At 57.5% G+C, this 17,477-nt stretch overlaps 6 protein-coding genes across 6 annotated transcripts; 4 read left to right on the top strand and 2 right to left on the bottom strand.

Moving 5' to 3' along the window:
* Positions 1-2,060: 2,060 nt before the first annotated feature.
* On the top strand, positions 2,061-2,390 carry VTJ83DRAFT_2053 (uncharacterized protein; the record flags this gene model as incomplete). The annotated part of the gene is made up of 1 exon (XM_071008281.1): positions 2,061-2,390. The coding sequence occupies one exon, from the start codon at positions 2,061-2,063 to the stop codon at positions 2,388-2,390; it is 330 nt and encodes a 109-aa protein (XP_070868593.1).
* Positions 2,391-3,975: 1,585 nt separating this feature from the next.
* On the top strand, positions 3,976-5,999 carry VTJ83DRAFT_2052 (uncharacterized protein; the record flags this gene model as incomplete). Its single annotated transcript, XM_071008280.1, has 5 exons — positions 3,976-4,035; positions 4,109-4,346; positions 4,832-5,741; positions 5,900-5,916; positions 5,980-5,999. 5 exons carry the CDS (start codon positions 3,976-3,978, stop codon positions 5,997-5,999), a joined length of 1,245 nt encoding a protein of 414 aa, XP_070868592.1.
* A 1,864-nt stretch (positions 6,000-7,863) lies between these two features.
* Positions 7,864-9,495, bottom strand: VTJ83DRAFT_2051 (uncharacterized protein; the record flags this gene model as incomplete). The annotated part of the gene is made up of 3 exons (XM_071008279.1): positions 7,864-7,952; positions 8,028-9,393; positions 9,490-9,495. The coding sequence occupies 3 exons, from the start codon at positions 9,493-9,495 to the stop codon at positions 7,864-7,866; spliced, it is 1,461 nt and encodes a 486-aa protein (XP_070868591.1).
* Positions 9,496-10,826: 1,331 nt separating this feature from the next.
* Positions 10,827-12,067, top strand: VTJ83DRAFT_2050 (mitochondrial 54S ribosomal protein uL2m; the record flags this gene model as incomplete). Its single annotated transcript, XM_071008278.1, has 2 exons — positions 10,827-11,808; positions 11,886-12,067. 2 exons carry the CDS (start codon positions 10,827-10,829, stop codon positions 12,065-12,067), a joined length of 1,164 nt encoding a protein of 387 aa, XP_070868590.1.
* A 1,586-nt stretch (positions 12,068-13,653) lies between these two features.
* Positions 13,654-15,245, top strand: VTJ83DRAFT_2049 (uncharacterized protein; the record flags this gene model as incomplete). Its single annotated transcript, XM_071008276.1, has 3 exons — positions 13,654-13,913; positions 13,984-14,435; positions 14,509-15,245. The coding sequence occupies 3 exons, from the start codon at positions 13,654-13,656 to the stop codon at positions 15,243-15,245; spliced, it is 1,449 nt and encodes a 482-aa protein (XP_070868589.1).
* Positions 15,246-16,294: 1,049 nt separating this feature from the next.
* On the bottom strand, positions 16,295-17,463 carry VTJ83DRAFT_2048 (uncharacterized protein; the record flags this gene model as incomplete). Its single annotated transcript, XM_071008275.1, has 3 exons — positions 16,295-16,900; positions 17,034-17,279; positions 17,407-17,463. The coding sequence occupies 3 exons, from the start codon at positions 17,461-17,463 to the stop codon at positions 16,295-16,297; spliced, it is 909 nt and encodes a 302-aa protein (XP_070868588.1).
* Between the last annotated feature and the right edge of the window lie 14 nt (positions 17,464-17,477).

The raw sequence follows: 17,477 nt of genomic DNA, 5'->3' as shown, positions 1-17,477 counted from the left end.
TGCGTGGGCGGGTGTTCGGCGGCGTGACTGGGACATGTTACACGGTAGTAGACCATTTGTTTTTCTCCGGTGTGTTGCTTGATGGCCAGCGCTTTCAGCAGCACGCCGTTAATTCTGGGGGGGAACGTATGCTGTTGAAAAAAAAGAGGCCTGCGTGGTGTGTCCTGGGAGGAAGAAAGTTTCCCGTGGACATTCCAGGTTTCGCCGGGGGACTTCGTAAGCCGCTCTGTCCAGAGGAAAGGCAGCAAAACGCGAGCTTATACTGACAAGCCGCCTGTTATGTATAGTACATAGTATCAGTGTGCACTTGGGATGAAATCATCTTGATGTTCTAGAAGCACCACAGAAGGATGGACAGTCCTCCGCTCAGCTGCGGCCGCATTTGGGGCCCAAAGTAATGTCTTGCAGATACATAGCTGGAAGTTTTGGGGTGCGTTCGTTCATGATGTTGGAGAGCTTGTCCATGTTTGCTGAAGGCAATGCCGAAACGAAACCAAGTCAGGAACCCCATGTCTGATGTCACCCCCTGATGGGCAAGCCCCGCCATGCTTCCTCCAGGTTTGGCTCGCCTGTAACGGCGATCATACAAAGGCCCCTGGACCCCACCCACCAAGCACACCTTGGCCCCCTCAACCCTGAACGGAACCCTGAGAGATGGTCAGCTTTGCTTTCTCCCCCCAAGTTCAACTTTTGGTGCGTCAAAGCCAACGACGCATCCCTTGCTTGCTATGCTCTCGGCCCTTGACGAAACCCCAAGACAGCCGACGCCAGCCCGTGGGTTGATCGCTGGGCCTTGGCCTCGTGGCGTGTTGCAATGCTGAACGCAGCGGGCATAGCTTCTTCTGCCCCAATGACACGCCGGGTCCCATTCATCCTTGTCGTGACCTGACGCACAGGTGCATGACAGTTTCATCGCCGTGATGGGATACGGAAGTTTTCCCCACCAACATGGCAAACTCCTCTTCTTGGACCGGCATGTCGCCTTCGCCCTCGCGCTCTTTTGAGAATCCCCGGATTGATGTTCCCAGCCCCGCGAGCAGAGGGCCGCTAGGTCGGAGATCTCAGGTTCGGCTCCATCGCAGAAGAAGCGGCAAACAGGCAGCGTGCGGGACTGATGTGCAAATGAACCGCGGGCAGTGCTGGCGATCGCATTAACCGAGCATGCCAGACAAGCAATTCATCACCTGTTGTGCTCGAGGCTGTGTGGTGTTGAAGTGGAAATGCCTCGCAGCAGCCAGGGGGGGAGGGGGGGGGTCTTAAGAGACGCATCCCCTTGGATCCGGGAGACGCATGACGGATATGCTTCAACACCCGTGTTTCGATCACACCCTAGCCTGCCGAACGACCTCACGGTTTCCTCTCTCCCCGTCTCTCCCCCGAAGCAAGCTAGGCTGGCCCTGCTGCTTCTTCCCCTTTCGCCCCAAACAAGGCACTGTCCATACCACCTCGACCCCTGGCTGGCGCGGGGGCACCCCTTGTGGATCGACCCAGCATTTTTCTCTCCTACGTTTGAGACGAGGCTCGCTGACTCCCGCGTCTGGACGGAGAAAACCCCTCTCCGTACTTAAACTACGTTGCCGTCCTCCCCGGCCCATAGTATCACTCCTGATTCCCGTGCTTCCTTATCCAACCACCATTCTTTCTTTTCTGCCGCTGACGAGGACGAAGACCACCTCTTCTCTTCTCTTCTGTTCTTGATCTGTGCCAGGCATAGATCGTCCCGTCTTTTCCAAAGGGAACGCTGATCCGCCCCCGTCTTTCGCTTCGTCAACTGGCATTCGCTTCTTGACTCGAACAGGTTCTCCGAGAGATATCTGCTTCGACCTTTTTGGATTCATTCGATTCGTTCTAGGCTGTGCCTTCTTTTTTTTTCTCCACGCGCCTTCAATCACACACACACACACCCTGTCTCTCTCTTCAGCTCAACTTGGACACGAGTAGCCTCTGAGATATCTCGGGATAACCTCAAGTCTCGCACCGAAACACCTTGCATCACCTCGACCAATCTCAACCCAACACCAACAACAACAACAACAACAACCACCAACCACCCAGTCACAATGGCTTCCGGTTCCCCTTTCCACGCCATCACCTCCCGCTTCTCGCCCAGCAACATCCTGCGGCGGAGGTCCCTGTCGTCGTCGTCGACCCTCTCGACGTCGTCCCGAGCCAGCAGCGTGGAGCGTAGCCCCATCTCCCGTGCGGCCGCCGCTGCCGCTGCCGGCTCCGTTCCTCGCGGCCACTCCCCTGTCAACAGCATCCACAGCATCATCCTCCGGCGCAAGTCGCTGTTTGAGGAAGAGCAGGATGAGGAGGAGCGGCCGCTGCAGATCCTGGAGCCGAGGCCTGCCATGACGTTTTACAGCTTGGAGGAGATGATGTCGTTTTGAGTTCGGAGGAGTTGAGTTGCCCTGGCGGTGGTTGAAAACTTCTATTCTTTCAGGGGCGGGACACCCTGATAGGGTTGGAACGTCCTCCCTTTTTTTCACTTTGGTGGCCTTTTTTTCTTGTTCGTTTCTTTCTCTCGCTTCACGAACCACTTTGGTTATTCCACAACAACGACGACGTAATGCTTTACGGATAGGCTATGGAGTGATGGCTGTTACGGGTTATGGTGGGACGGATACGTTGCTTTTGTGTTGGGAACAAGACTTGAGAGAGAGGCGGGGATGCGGCGTTTCTGTTCCTGGGTTTCTTGCTGCCGGGAGAGAAGGGCCTCATGCGGAATCATGGCCGAGTTGAGCGTCCCATCTTTGGCAAATACAATGGCCTACAGGGCCTGGATCTGTATAACTCTCCCCTGGAGCAGTTAAAGCAATTCGCTGCTGTTTTGAGCTGTGCATTTTTCTCTTTTTGGTTTGTTGATGATATTGCCCAGGAAGCGTTGCGACAAACGTTGCTTGCCCCTGTGATGTGTCAGGGTGGTTTTCCTAGGACGGTCATTGAAGCACCGTGATGCCGCCACCTTGAGGCTTCCGGCCATTTTTATGCTCCCTCCAGAGAGCTTAGGAACAGCAACAATCCTAAGAATTACCAATCGTTACATGGCGACCTGCCTAGGTAACTATCTAGTACCCATTTTTCCAGTGTCTCTATTTGGCAATCACTCCGAGACTATCTGGCCGCCGTGGGAAGAGACTGCTCTCGTCCTGCAATAGAGGCTCCATCAAGTCTCCAATATCCCAGGTAAGCCACGACCACACATGCCAGTATTCCAGGAGCAGTCGAGATCGACTTGATTCTGTGACCATCGGGGGCTGAAACGAGCGAGACACTTCAGGTGTTGATGCCACTTACACGGGTACGCCGCCTGTGGCTGGACGATTTGTGGCGGCCTTGGGAAGCTGGGTAGTTGGGTAGTAAGCTTCTCGGCACACAGCTTTTCCGCCCCGTCTCCAGCCACCCGTCTGTCGGTCGGTCCAGCACACCGACTGCCCGGGAAAAAGCCGACGACCTCCAGCTCACCGACGCGACCCAGGGCTCAGGGGTTGAGGTGGGTTTTGAGTTGTCGTCTGTCCAAAGAGAGGGGGGTTGTGTGGCTCAATAAGTCTCCTTTGGGCAACCTGGTCGGGTTGTCGACGTGGCAGCAACAACTCGACAGCGCCAAGCCACGTCACGCCTCGCTTTGTGGTCCCAACCAGGGTGAAGAAGAGATGGAAACCACGGCTTATACGCCCGCCCTGCGAAAATGGAACGAGGCCCGTTTCTTAGCTGCCTTTTACCTCGTCTCGGCTCCCGCCTCTCTTTTTCTTTTAACTTGTAATTTGAATGGGCCACTGGGAGCGCAGAGCATGGAGTCCAAGTTGGGACGATGACGGAGATCGGGCAGCAAACCATTTCCCCCTGAGCCTCGTCATGGGAGCACATGTGATAGGTGATACTCGACGACACGCGTCGTCTGCGTCTCTTACGCGCCGCTTCTCCTATCCTTGCTTTCAAGGCTAGGAGGAATCTTATTGTTCTGTCGGCCTGCCCATGCCGCCGTCCAGCATCAGCCCCAAATCACCGTCACCGCCCACTTCTCACTGCATCCAGGTACGCTGCCCGCCCCCCCCTCTTTCTTCATTTTCAACTCTTCCAAACATATATTCTGACCACCCAAACACAGTCCACCACCCACTGGACATCCTCCCAAAAACCCACTCTCAGAACTCCGAAGCGCCGAAAGAACCGATACGCCATGCACGAAAGCAAGCCGTTGGGCTGGCCTTCCGCGGCTAATGGCCCCAGCCGGGTCCGGCGGGTCTCTCGCCGAGTGACCCTAGGGAGCAAGTTGAGAATGGGCGTCTTGGGAGTTGAACGTCAACATCAGAAATCAAGAGTGTTGGCAAAACGTCATGACAAAGGTGAGAGAAGCACCAGCCTTTGTTTGCGTCTCGTCGGCCGTGCCGGCTCTATGTGTTACGCCGATGATTTCTCTGTTGTGTATGTTTCACATCTTGATGGCTGGCGAAGAGGCATCCTCATCCGCTTACTCACTTCACCACCATGGCCATTCATGTGTATTCATCTCAACTGCAACCAGTTCCCCAACCCTTCACAACAAAGGACATCGTGACAACCTTGACCTTGAAGCCCTACCAAGACCTCTTGACAGTCCTTGACCTAAGCTTCTCTCAGGTCATCTAAAAGCATTTTTTTGCATATTACATGTTTATTTTCCCTGGTCGTTCTTTGTGTTTACCTCGCTGCTACTGTTGCTGCTGCGGCTACAAGCTCGACTGTACTCACTCCTCCACCAACTCCCGCTTTCGCTTGTCAATGTTCCGAATATCTTTTCCCTCGAGCAGTACTAGCAGTCAACAAGTTTGCTGACCGTCAGAATCCGCAGCAATTACCGCCATAATGGCCGCTGCCATGCTGGCACTTCTCCCTCTCAGCAAACCCATCGGCCTTCTCGACGGCAGGTTTGCCAGGCGCACTCTGCTTGGTAGACGCAAGCCTCTGCAGACCAACGATGGACCGAACTTAGTTGGAGATGGTCCAGATTTCCCCGTTGAGAGCCTCTTGCCGCATGATCGCGCGAACCCGTGCTCATACCGCACCCGCCTGGCCGATCCGATCGCAGATATCGACATTGACATGATGTTTGAGAAGGTTGATACGGAGCACAGCGAGGACCTCCGTTTCGACGACACCCAATGCATCTCCATTGGTCGGGCGATAGACAAGTTCAAGTCAACACCCATGGTTCCGGGCCCGCCATCCCGCGGGGCGCTTGGGACCAGGCTTAGTGGCTACGCACCAACAGACGGCCTCGGCTTCAGGAACGACGAGCGCGTGGATGATCTGGGAACCGTGACCCACCCTGCCGACGAATACACCGATCAATTACCCGTCGAGAAGACCCTGAGCGAAACAACGACCATCTGCGGATCTATCCCGGGCGATCAGAAGAACGGCTGCCCCAGCAGGAACAGCCACTGCGACAACGAGGAGGTGCTCATGGAGATGATGAACCTGCCGTTCCTGCAGCTCGCCAAGCGCCAGAAGCGCACCGCTCACCAATCCAACGACATCGCCGATGATGTGTCTATCATATCCGACGCCTCGCTGATCCCAACCTACTGCCCTAGCGACATGACCAAGCAGCAGCGCCCCCAGCACCGCGCCCTTCTGAAGCGCCTCGTCCGCGCCCACGCCAAGGCCGCTCGGAAGACCATGCGCGACCTGAAGCGTTCCTGCCGCGACGTCGTTGGGAACGCCTTTGTCGACTCGATGTCCGCTCCCAAGCGGACCAAGTGTGTCGCTGTTGGGTCAACTTAAACGGTGATTCGCCATGGCCGAAAAGAAGGGATGTTGGAGATGGAAACAAACGGCACGAGGATATCCGTCCGTTGTCGTGCGTCTTTGCGTGTGGGACATTGCCTGGCTGCTGCACAGCGTTGGCATGCTGTAGGACCAATAACAAGCTTTGTCAGTCCTCCCTATAGCATGGTTTGCAGAGACATCTTTCTTGCTAACCTTGTGGCCCAGCAGGCTTGCCACAGCCCCAATGAACGCGCCTATGCGTTGCGCGGCTACTCGCTGGGTCTCGATGAAAGCCTAACGGGCACAACCAGCGATCCTTCAATGGTCCATGCTTGATTCCTTCTCTCTCCGCCCCGCAGACGACACTATCAAGCACAACCGTGATCCAAAGTTCCGGGCCGAGCAGTGAACAACGCCAACATGTCAGCACATGAGACGCATCACAACGCACCCTCCTCTTTTTTGTCGACCTTCATCAGCGGTTATCGCTCAAAGGCGCAGCTTGTCCCGTGCTTTGAGGGATTTGACCAAGAGAATGGTGGACTCGCACCAGCAAGGGACTGGATGGATATTAGTCCTTCTTCTTCGTTATTCGGCCGATTCATCATCCCTCTCTTCTGCTTGGGTGGATCATTCAGCTCTGTTTTCCAGCATTCATTGTTCATTTCAGTCTGGTGGTCCTTTCGTTTCCGATACAAGACGATAAGACGGTCTGGGCACGGCGTTCTCGGCAGCATGGGCACGGATGGACAAGGTTATTCTGGCATGTTTCTGGAATCTGGCGTTGAGGGACATGAGGAGCAGCATCGGAATCGTAACGGGTTACGGATGAGCATTCAGCATGAGTCTTGGGCGCAGGAATGGGGTCATGATTATGGGGACCGAAATGGGAGGGGGAACCTTGTCATTGAGTAGGCTTTTACGATCCGGCAGCTTTGTCTGTTGATGATACCAGAATTAATGTGCCGTGGTGCATCAAGAAGGTTCTCTAGGCGTAGCGAGGTCGGCGGCCTAGGGGGCCAGAGTCTGTGTGGTGTTGTCGCTGATGATTTCGTCCATGGTAGTTTTCGCCCAAGTAACATAACCATGGTACGCTCATCTGGGTGTTTTAGACAAGGCAGTGCTATGACCAGAATGACAAGAGGGCACACCCCTATGCATCTGGTTCTTCACCCAGCTGTCATGACAAGGTTCCTCACATGGACTCTACCTCTTCATTCACCCAGTTCGGATGATCATGATAATGGTCGCTGTTCATGGTCGCTTGTGGTGGGCTAGGCTATCAAGCCCTTCGCCACCACATGATGTCTCGATCCTGAATTCCAAGGACAACAATGCAAATGCTCCCATTCCGGTCCCTAAACCCGATCATCAACACCGAAAAACCAACAATCAATGGCATGTATGTACATAAACGCGTTTTCTTTCCCGACACAGCCTTGCTATCCTCCCAAGCAAAGTGAACCCAGACAAGCAAGTCAGTCAGCCAGCTCGCCCATCTTTACCCAGTTTCCCCCCTTGTCCTCCCCTCCCCCGTGTGCAAAGAGACCAGATCCCTGCATCTTGTCCTTTCCTTGCTAATGCCGATTATGCTGCAACCGCCCCTACTTCTGCGCCCTCACGGAGGGAAGGGGCCAAGCATATGAGCAAACAGGAGTGGGCCGCGCGGCCATCCGAGTCCTCGAGAGAGCTCAAGGTGTGAAAGAAAAGAGCCCAAAGCCATACATAGCAGACAAAACACCATCCATCCCACAGCCAACCAGCCTATAAACCTTTCTCCGGGCGCCGTCGCGATAATGATCCATGTTAAAGGGATAAACGGGGCGAAGAGGGAACAAAAGCAAAACCAACTCAAACATGAAAACAGACATTGCCGTGGTTCGAGTCCGCCCGTGACATCTCCCGAATCCCTCAGTGAGATGATGATCGTGCCGAAGAGGAAGATGAGGAAGCCCAGACCGGCTGCCGCAAGGCAGGGTCCGGGATGGAGTCGTATATGTGTCTCGCCATGAGGCGTCGGCGGGCGGAGGGTGAATCCAACCACGGCGTGGTATCCTGACACTCTGCGTCAAAGGCAGAGAGATGTGCTGTGATGGCGAATGCCGAGACCTTCTATGAGATCTCGTCCAGGGTCAACTGGGTGTTCGTGATGCCGTACAGCGGGGCATTCTTCTTGGCCCATTGCCGAGCAATTATTGATGCTACGAGGGAAAAGAGTTAGCATGCTACACAGCGCGCGAGGTGAGCTGAGCAGGGAGAATGGGGATGGCACATACCCTTCAAGAACTTCTTGCTAGCATACTTCTTGAAGAAGGCCTCGTGAATGACGGGCCGCGCCATGTAATCAACCATGAGAAGAACGACTGGTTGAATCTCCTCCTCCGTGTAGCCGGCATAGTACGCCAGAGTCTCATCCCATTCGCCGCGATCCAGGATCAACCGCGCAAGGTACATAGCGGCGGCAGCGATATGGCTGGGGCGGTAGCCCATAAGGCGGTGGTCCAAGAGACCGATTTCCATGAGGTACTTCCCGAAAGTGCGCGATTCAATGTCATAGTTATCCGCCTTGGAGATGCGGCGCAGAAAGTTCATGGGGTTCGGGTAGCTGAGGTCGTAGTTCAGAGTGGCCAGCACAAAGCGCTCGGCACTCAGGATCTCGGCCTCCGTAAAGCCATCGTCGGCGATATGCCGGAAGTTTGCGATGTGAGGCGAGAGCACCTCCTCGTACTTGGACGCAATGAACATGGCGGTGATGCCGACGAGCTGGAGACGGTCGAGCTGGACCACCTTCTCCGAGAGGAAGCGGTCGACAATGTTGACAGCAAGGAAGAGCGTCTCAGGGAGCAGGTGGAAGCGGGTGTGGACCTCGACGAGCCAGTCAATAAGAATGCCCCGTGTCTTCCAGTCCAGGTCATCTTGGTGAGCCATGTACTGAGGGTTCGGGACAGATTTGGGCTCCAGGTCGCGGAGGTACTCGAAAATATCGTTGGCATACTCGGCGACCATCAACGGGTCATCGAGATCTTCGCTGTCCAGGATCTTGGCGGCCTCTGGTGTCGGGGGCCGGTGCCTGGGGGCGGCGGCCTCGGGGCCGGGGGAAACAACAGGCTCCTTGGTCGCCGGCTTCTCTTGCTTCACGTCGGTCTGGGCGTTTTCGTCCTTCTCGGATGTGTGGACCTTCTTGCGGATGGGCTCGCCCTCTTCCGGGGCTTCCTCCTTCGTAGCGGCGGGCTCCTTGGTCTTCATCATTTTACGCTTCTGCGCAACGATGGAACCCGGACCCGACCGCTTCGTCTCGGTCTTCTTGCTGGCCTCCTTCGTGGTAACGGCTGACCGTGTTGACGTGGTCTTCTTGATGCCAGTGGGCTGAGCGGCCTTGGACACGAGACCGGTCCGGGCAGCAGGCTTCTTGCCGTCGGCCACCTCGGCCTTTGTGACATTGCTGACGTCGCCGAGAACGTTACGCTTCCGGGCGGGATTGGCGACGGCACCGGTGGCCTTCTTGGTTTGCAATGGCTTTGACGGCATCGAAAGCTCATCTACGTTCAGGGCCGCAGCCTTGGCACGCGTGACGCGGGCCGTCGTCGCAGCAGTGTTCTCATCATTTTCGTTCGTGACCGAACGCAAGTTTCGAGTCGCCCTCTGAAGAAGCATCGTTAGCATGCATGTGCCGGATGATATCCTTCACGAGGGAGATGGTGAAGGATGGGCGGCGTTGCGTCGGGAGCGATCACTTACAACCATTGTGGCGACTGTGTTCAGGAAGAGCTGGGCAGAAAGATGCTACGACGCTCTGGAACATATGTGTCAGCCAAACGCGTGCTGCGAAGGGGGGCGTCGACGCGACGGAGAGCGGCCGACGGGAAGGGCAACGTTGGCAACTCACCGGCGAGGTAGAGATAGCAGACAAATGTTGTCGAGAGGACGTGTCTTGAGTGGGGAGATATCTCTATTGTAAGTCGCCCACCAGAGACGCGACCGGCCGAAGGAGGCTCTGTGTGTCGAGATGTGACGCGTTTCCTTGGTTGACGAGGTTGATGTTTACCGACAATGTGTCAATTGAGGATGTGACACACCAGGAGAATCGGTCGGGTGGTATTAAAAAAAACGGAACAGGTCAAGATGTTGAGGGAAGATGTTGTGGTGACCGAGGAAGAAGAAGCCGGTCTTTGTTTTTGAAGGCAGGATGGTGGAGGTGGACAAGTTCGAGAAAGCAGGGAGGTGAAGCTTAGGGTGGGACAGGTCCAGGTCAAATCAGCGCGAGTGGGCTGGGGGCAGGTACCAGGTACGAGGCAGTCGCGCCTTCCAGCGTGCCACGGGTGGGTCCGCGCTGTGCCAGGAAACGCGTCGAGGGCAACCAGGGTTGAGGGGTCTGTCTCGAAAAACCGAGTGGACAAGGCGTTTTTTGAAGATGCGAGACGCTTCTAAACGCGACGGATTCGACCTGGGCAGTTTCGACGTAGGAAAATAAAGGTGATGGGAGCTGGAAACTCTGGGGATGTTGGAGTTGAAGTGGGAGGAGGATGCGCTCAAAAGTGCAAGCACATGTACACGGTACGGATAAAGAAGACGCGGTCGTCCCAGACCGTGCTGTCTCCACACCCGTCGATTGTCAACAGTAGCAACCGCGGGGCAACCGCAATTTTGATTGGCTCTCTCGTCTGCGGAGCGCGAAAGCTCCAAGCCAGCAAACCGCACCCGCGTTTTTTTTTTCGCACGATCCTCCCGCGATCCGCTGTGGGGACGGGACTGTGGCTCCACGCGTCGCCTGAGCCTCCCTTTGTTCACGCACCAGCCACACCTCGAAACGCTCCCGGTGGCCGGTGCAAAGGTGGGGCCGATCAACCGAAAGGTGAGGTGAGCAAGCAAATTTCCAAGACTGCGAGACATCACCTGCCAAACCGCCGTCCACCATTCCAACAACCCGCCCGCCGCCACCCACCCAGCGCTGCCGACCACCCCGCGGCCAATCGGCTGCGAAGCGCTTCTCTGGGTTTCCTACATTCTTCCTCCGGGCTCGCTATGCCAGTCTTGAGCCCGTGGTGGCGCTGAAAACCTCAAAAGTCTCTCCCTCGATGTTCCTCCAGCCGCAAGTCCGGTCTCTGGTCCAGAGGGGGGCTGCTTCGCTCCCTTCCCTCTGCCAGAGGGCGGCGCTGCAGCTCAGCACCCTCCGACGCTACTCGGCCGCGGTTCAGAGCGATGCGACCCCGAAAGATGCGCCCGGCGCTGACCTTCCGACTTTCGCCGCCCCCTCATCCGAGATCGTGACCCCTCAAATGCGCACCTACAAGCCCAGGACACCCGGTCTTCGACACCTGAAGCGTCCCATCAACGACCACTTGTGGAAGGGGCGGCCATACCTCCCCCTGACGTTCCCAAAGAAAGGCCAGAGCAAGGGTGGCCGGAACAATTCCGGCCGCATCACGGTCCGGCACCGGGGCGGCGGCGCCAAGCGCAGGATCCGCACCGTCGACTTCCACCGGTGGGCCCCCGGCCCGCACACCGTCGACCGCATCGAGTACGACCCGAACCGGAGCTCCCACATCGCGCTGGTAACCGAGGTGGCGACGGGCAAGAAGAGCTACATCATCGCCGCCGAGGGCATGCGTGCGGGCGATGTGGTGCAGAGCTACCGCTCCGGCATCCCGCAGGATCTCCTGGACAGCATGGGCGGCGTCATCGATCCGGGTATCCTTGCGGCCAAGACGTGCTGGAGGGGCAACTGCCTGCCGCTGCACCTGATTCCCGTCGGCACGGTCGTGTACAACGTCGGGTCGCGGGCGGACGGGCCGGCCGTGTTCTGCCGCAGCGCGGGGACGTACGCGGTCGTGGTGTCCAAGGAGGAGGAGACGCGCGATGATGGTACCAAGGTCATGACGGGCAAGCACGTTGTGGTCCGGCTGCAGAGCGGCGAGGTGCGCAAGGTCAGCAAGGACGCATGCGCCACCATCGGCGTGGCTAGCAACATCATGCACCAGTTCCGGCAGCTGGGCAAGGCCGGCCGCAGCCGGCTGCTCAACATCCGGCCGACGGTGAGAGGCGTGGCGATGAACTCGAGTATGTGGGCCGAAATGCTTTCGTCTATTACACTCTCTCCGTCCCCTTCTCTGCTCCCGCCGCTGACAAGTCTCCAGATGATCATCCCCACGGTGGTGGTCGCGGTAAATCCAAGGGTAATCGGCACCCTGTCAGCCCCTGGGGCCAGCCCGCCAAGGGCGGCTTCAAGACGCGCAAGAAGCACAACATCAACAAGTGGGTGGTGGTGCCGCGGGAACGGAACTTTGGCAAGCGGAGAGACAAGAACACGTCGTCGTGATGAGGTTCATACGAGTGTACATTGTATTATATCCTGTAGACCAGCAAGGCTCTGTTTGGGATCCGGGCGAAACATCCACACTCTAGAGCCGCGGCTCATGATCGATACCTGCCCGTTCATAAACCCTCCCAAGACCCCGCCCCACCGAGCTTGTCTCGGGAGGAGATGGTGGGCGTTGTCTGGGTTCAATGACCATACCCACACAGCACAAGTACCACCAGTACCATCTGTACCACCACCACCACCACCACCACCACCACCACCACCAATCAGGCAGTCAGTGCGCGACCATGACATGATACCGTTCAACTTGACATGAGACTCCGGGTTGCCGGCTCCCATCCCCCGAGGCTTCGTCGTCATCGAGGCGGTGCTGCGAGCTGTGGAGAGCGGATTCGGGTCATTCGTGGACCGCCCAGGTGGCATGGGTTCCTATGACGGAGTTCATGACGCCCCGAGACCCGATCCAACGGGCTGCACTGTGCTCGTCGGTGCTTGAAGGGATAGGTAAGGTACCTGGGTAGGTAGGTAGGAATGTTGGATGATGGGCTGGTGGTACATTGCAATCTTTCGATCGCTAGGTAGGCCCTCGTTGTGTATAGTACACAATACGGCCCGGTTTCTTAGGTGCCCGTTTCGAGGCGGGATGCATCCGCTTCCGGCCGGCACGAGCGAGGCCCAAAGGTGGTGCATGCCCAACCCAGCGGCGCTTACGAGCGCGCCAGGCTGGATCCATCCACAGCCCAGAACAACCCACAGGCGGGTGGGGCTCGGCACTGTAATCCGTTCCGCAACCCTGGAAGGATGGGGCTGGGTTTCAGCTCGTCACTGCAGCCTTCGCGATCGTCTCGTCTTGGCGGCATCCTCAACTGGGGGCGTGCATTCAGTTCGGGCCAGCTTGGGCTCAGCCGTCACGAGGCTGCATGGCCAGGCCAAGAGGAGCCCATTGTTGTCTTAAAGGTGAGGAGGTGAAGAAGGTGTCGGCTAGTGATGAGGCATGGAACGCCTCTTCTTCCTCTTCTTCACCCTGTCGTGATTCATTTCCTCCCCCCTCCCCTTGTTTCAGTTTCTCGGGCGTTGTGGCCCCCGAAATTCGCGGCGCCGATCTGCCTTGGCCAACCGCTTGCTGACCCCGGCTCGTCTCGATCCCCATTTGTGGCTGAGCGTTGCGACACGGCGGCAACGACGCGAACATTGGAATTTAGGGACTCTCCGACGAGGTCCAAATTGCCAGCAGAGCTCGGACCATCGCGCCCAGCATCCATTGCATAACGTTTCGACAGCATTTCCAACGACGACGGTCGGGGCTGGGACTTTGGGTTTCCGTCTCGAATCGTTTGCCCAAGAAAAGTACCAACCAGACCACCGTTTCAAGGACGGCGGCTATCCGAGCCGACACAAGGTTGGCTTTTGGGCCTCGCCACAATTTGGAGGCTTGTCGACGCACTGGGACGCTTTCCCTTCTGGTCCAAGCTCGGCTCAGCCCAGCAGCATCTGCAACTCCCTCCTGGCAGAGCCGTCTCCTCCCTTCAACACCATCTTACCAACTACCGCGTTCATTCTAGGGGCCCATTTCCCCGTCACCAATGCCCGACGATTTGGTCCGCCCTCTCATCCACGGTCGCTCCTTTTCGCCTGCACCCACATTCGAAGACCGCGGAAACATGACCAACATAGATCTTTCCGGAGGCGCCGCGCGGAGGAAAGGAGCGAAGGTATCGTGGGTCGTTTGGCTCTCGTACGGCCTCGACTGGTTCATTCTCATCGTCTTCGGCGTCATCGGCTACATCCTGGGCAAGATCGCGCCGAACAAGCGGCCGTTTTCGCTCGATGACCGCAACATTGCGTGCGTTTTTCCCGCCTCCCGTCTTTGCCCTCTCTTGCTCGTGCGCCTCCTGACATGCTTGTCGTGATAGCTTCCCATATACGGTAAACGAGACGGTTCCCGTCTGGCTCCTTATCATTGTCGGCATCCTTGTCCCCATTGTCATCATCGCCGTCATCTGTCTCATCTTCGTCCCTGGCGCGACGGTGCCACCCGGAACACCCAAGTCGCTCATCTGGAGGCGCAAGCTATGGGAGCTGCATACCGGCCTGCTGGGCCTCGGCCTGGCCGTCATCGCCGCCTGGTTCATCACAAACACCATGAAGAATCTCTTTGGGAAGCCCCGGCCGGACTTGTTGAGTCGGTGCCAGCCGGACCTCGAAAACCTTGAGAAGTACATCATTGGAGGCCTGAAGGGTTTGCAAGGGGCGACGGTTGCCGGGCAGCTCGTCAGTCCGGAAATTTGCAAGAACAAGGACGATCATATGCTGAATGACGGGTTCCGGAGCTACCCAAGTGGCCATTCGAGCTCTTCTGCTGCCTGTATGTGCTTTGAGCCCGGGATGGGCTTGTTCTCGACGGACTCATTTGACAATGCTGACATTGGAGCCAACAGCCCTGATCTACCTCTCCCTCTTCATCGCCAGCAAGTTCGCCATCACCATCCCCTTTGTCGCGCCCGCCGGCTCTGCCGACGCCTCGCAATTCACCGCCTTCCCCTCACGCACGCGCCTGCCCGATATCAAGGTCACCGGCCCGGACACGTATGAGCTCTCGGCGCGCGGCGCTGGCACCGGCACCGTCCGCTCCACAACGATCGACTCAGCGCTCGGCAACAAGGGAATCACCCGCCACAACCAAAAGCTGCTCGCCGTCCGCCGCCAGGCCGCCGCCCCGCCCATCTACCTCCTCTGCATCGCCGTGATTCCCTTCTTCGGCTCCGTCTTCATCGCTGGCTCGCGTTGGTGGGACTTCCGTCATCACGGCTTCGACATCATCTTCGGCTACCTCATCGGCACGGTTACCGCCATCTATGCCTTCCGCTACTACCACCTGCCCATCTCCCACGGCGCAGGCTGGGCGTGGGGCCCTCGTAGCCACGACAAGGCCTTTTGGGCGGGCGTGGGCAGTTTCAGCTACGCTACCGAACACCTGCGCGGCGAGTACAGGTCTGGAGACGAGGAGGAAGCGCTCACGGGGGTCGAGGAACCTTTTGCGCGCGGCACGGGCGTTGCTCCCAACTTCTCGCGCCCCCATCACCCCACCAGCGCTGGTACCCCGCCGGCCGGGCCGCTCAAGGACACGGCGATTGAGGAGCAGGAGACTGCGTACTTGGGCGCCGAGCGGATATGATGAAACTCGTTGGCTCAGATGTATGAAGCCCCTCTTTTAATCTCGTTAGGCCATTTTATTATCCCTTTTTATCCTTCCTTTCCCTTTCCTTCGTACTGGACAGCACGCGTGTCAAAAGGCAGGGCGAGGGGGTGTGTTATGGGTGGAGCGATTGCTTTGTCTGGCCCCCTTGGTGCGGCTTGGAGAAGGATCCGGGTACCGCAAGGGGATCTTCTTTCGAGAGAAGCACAATGGGTCCTTTATCTATATGGGAATCTCGGCGTTGGGGTTGTTGGTCGGCCATGGCTTGGCTTGGGGGTGCGGTGTGCGTGCGTCTATGTGGGGGCATGCTGTGCTCAGCACCATGGGATGAGCAAAGCCAGGCGCATTACTCAGGGGCCGCTGGACTCGGGGCTTGTTTGTATTTACCATTTCACCTACAGTGCGTTTGACCAGCGGGTTGCAATGGAAGATTGTTCGGGTTGTGTTGTCCCTTGACGGCGTCAGATGTAGACGCAAGGAGGTTTGGGACTGAGGGGTTCCATACTATACGTTCCTCTTGGAGCGTTGAAGCAGGGATCCAACATGCATGACGCGGCGGGGAGGTGAGATGTTACGGTGTCTTGCCGTAGCTACCTTCCCGAGGACAGCCGATGGGCCTCTTCTATCTCTCAAATCATGTGCGGGGATCCCGATGGGACAAGCTCAGCCTGGATGCCGCCATCATGAATAGCCTATGCCCATGTGGGCCTCCCGTGAAGAGGGTCAAGCGCGGGATGCTCTAGACTACTGCACCCAAGGTACACAGGCCGTGGATCCCCCCTCTTGTTCCCTTTGCAAAAGACGCCATGGCAACCGTGGGAGGACCCACGGAGAGCTTCATCAGGTCACATGTCTTTACCGTCTCGTCCTGCTGCCCGGCCAGCCCTACAATGCCCTACCAATGCCAAAAAAAAAAAAAAAAAAACCAATGCGAAACAAACACCAGAGGAACCCAACAAAGCATTACTCCATTCCCCGCTCGCAGACGCGCACTCCGACCCAAACTTGCTCTCTTCTCTGGCATTCCTTCAAGCCACGCTCCCCATATGCGCATCCCCCGAAAACGCCGATGGCACAGAACTTGCACCGCCGCCGCTGCCGGCGATGGTGACGGGCCCAGCGCCGCGATAGCGCGTCAGCTGGCCCGGGTGCTCCTCGCCCGCCTCGTCGATGTCGTCATCAATCTCCACGTCATTGTCCTCGTCCTCCTCGTCCTCCTCCCCTTCGTCATCCTCCAGCTCCTCCGCCTCGTTGTCCTTGAACCCGCTCTCCACCTCCATCTTGCGCAGCTTCCTCCGCATGCTTGCCCTCTGAGCATCCTGCCAGCGCATGAGCGCCGCGGCGGCGTGGACCTTGAACCCGTAGACGCGCGGCACGTAGCGCTCGACGCTCTTGGCGGGGACGAGGGTCGGGTAGACCTGGAAGAGGATGTTGTGGAACGAGGTGCCAAAGTAGGCGCCGTCGATGGAGGCGTGGCGCGAGGATTTGGGGTTGTACGTGTCCTCGCAGCGCGCGCAGTAGAGCTTGACGGGTTTGAGGTTGGGCACGTCGGACAGGCCCATGGGCAGCAGAGGGTGCGAGTTGCACATGACGCGTGGGCACTTGCCGAAGTCGCCCTTCTTGTACTTTTCGAGCTGTGGACGAGATGTGTCAGCGTGTCGTTTAGCGGGGCCGGAAATGTAATACCGCTGAGGAAAACAGGAGAGCCGAGAAGGGTTGGACAAGAGGAGAGAGAAAAAAAAAAGGGGGGGGGGGGGGGGGGCATACCATCTTCGCCAAACCCCTCGTCGTAACGATATACCGGGCGTGGACAAGGCCGTACAGATGGCGGGCCGACTTCTCGATGGTCTCGCGCATCTCGTCGTCGCAGTCGAGGTCGAACATGTCGGTTACCAGGTCGAGCGCATACTGGTAGTACTGGACCTCGGTGTTGAGGCCCGTCAGGTTGAAGCGGTCCGTTAGGTACTCCTCGTCAATTTCGCAGAAGTATTCGTTCCCGCGCAGCGAGATGAACTGTGGGAGGCGTGTGCGTGTCAGATGCATCTGTTCTCGATCCCAAAGACGTGTGGCTATGTTGAAGAGGGGAGAAAAATGGTCGTCGGAGGCGTCACGATGAAGGTCGGGGGCGAGGCATGCGTACCCAATCCCGCCAGTAGCTGGTGTAGTCGCTCTCAGACTCGGTCCCGTAGTCGTCCATGTTTGCAGTTGGGG

The sequence above is a fragment of the Remersonia thermophila genome, chromosome 2 (genome assembly GCF_042764415.1).
Source record: "Remersonia thermophila strain ATCC 22073 chromosome 2, whole genome shotgun sequence".
Classification (NCBI taxonomy): domain Eukaryota; kingdom Fungi; phylum Ascomycota; class Sordariomycetes; order Sordariales; family Chaetomiaceae; genus Remersonia; species Remersonia thermophila.
The sequence above is the reverse complement of the archived record's forward strand: the minus strand, read 5'-3'. Positions and strand labels throughout refer to the sequence as shown.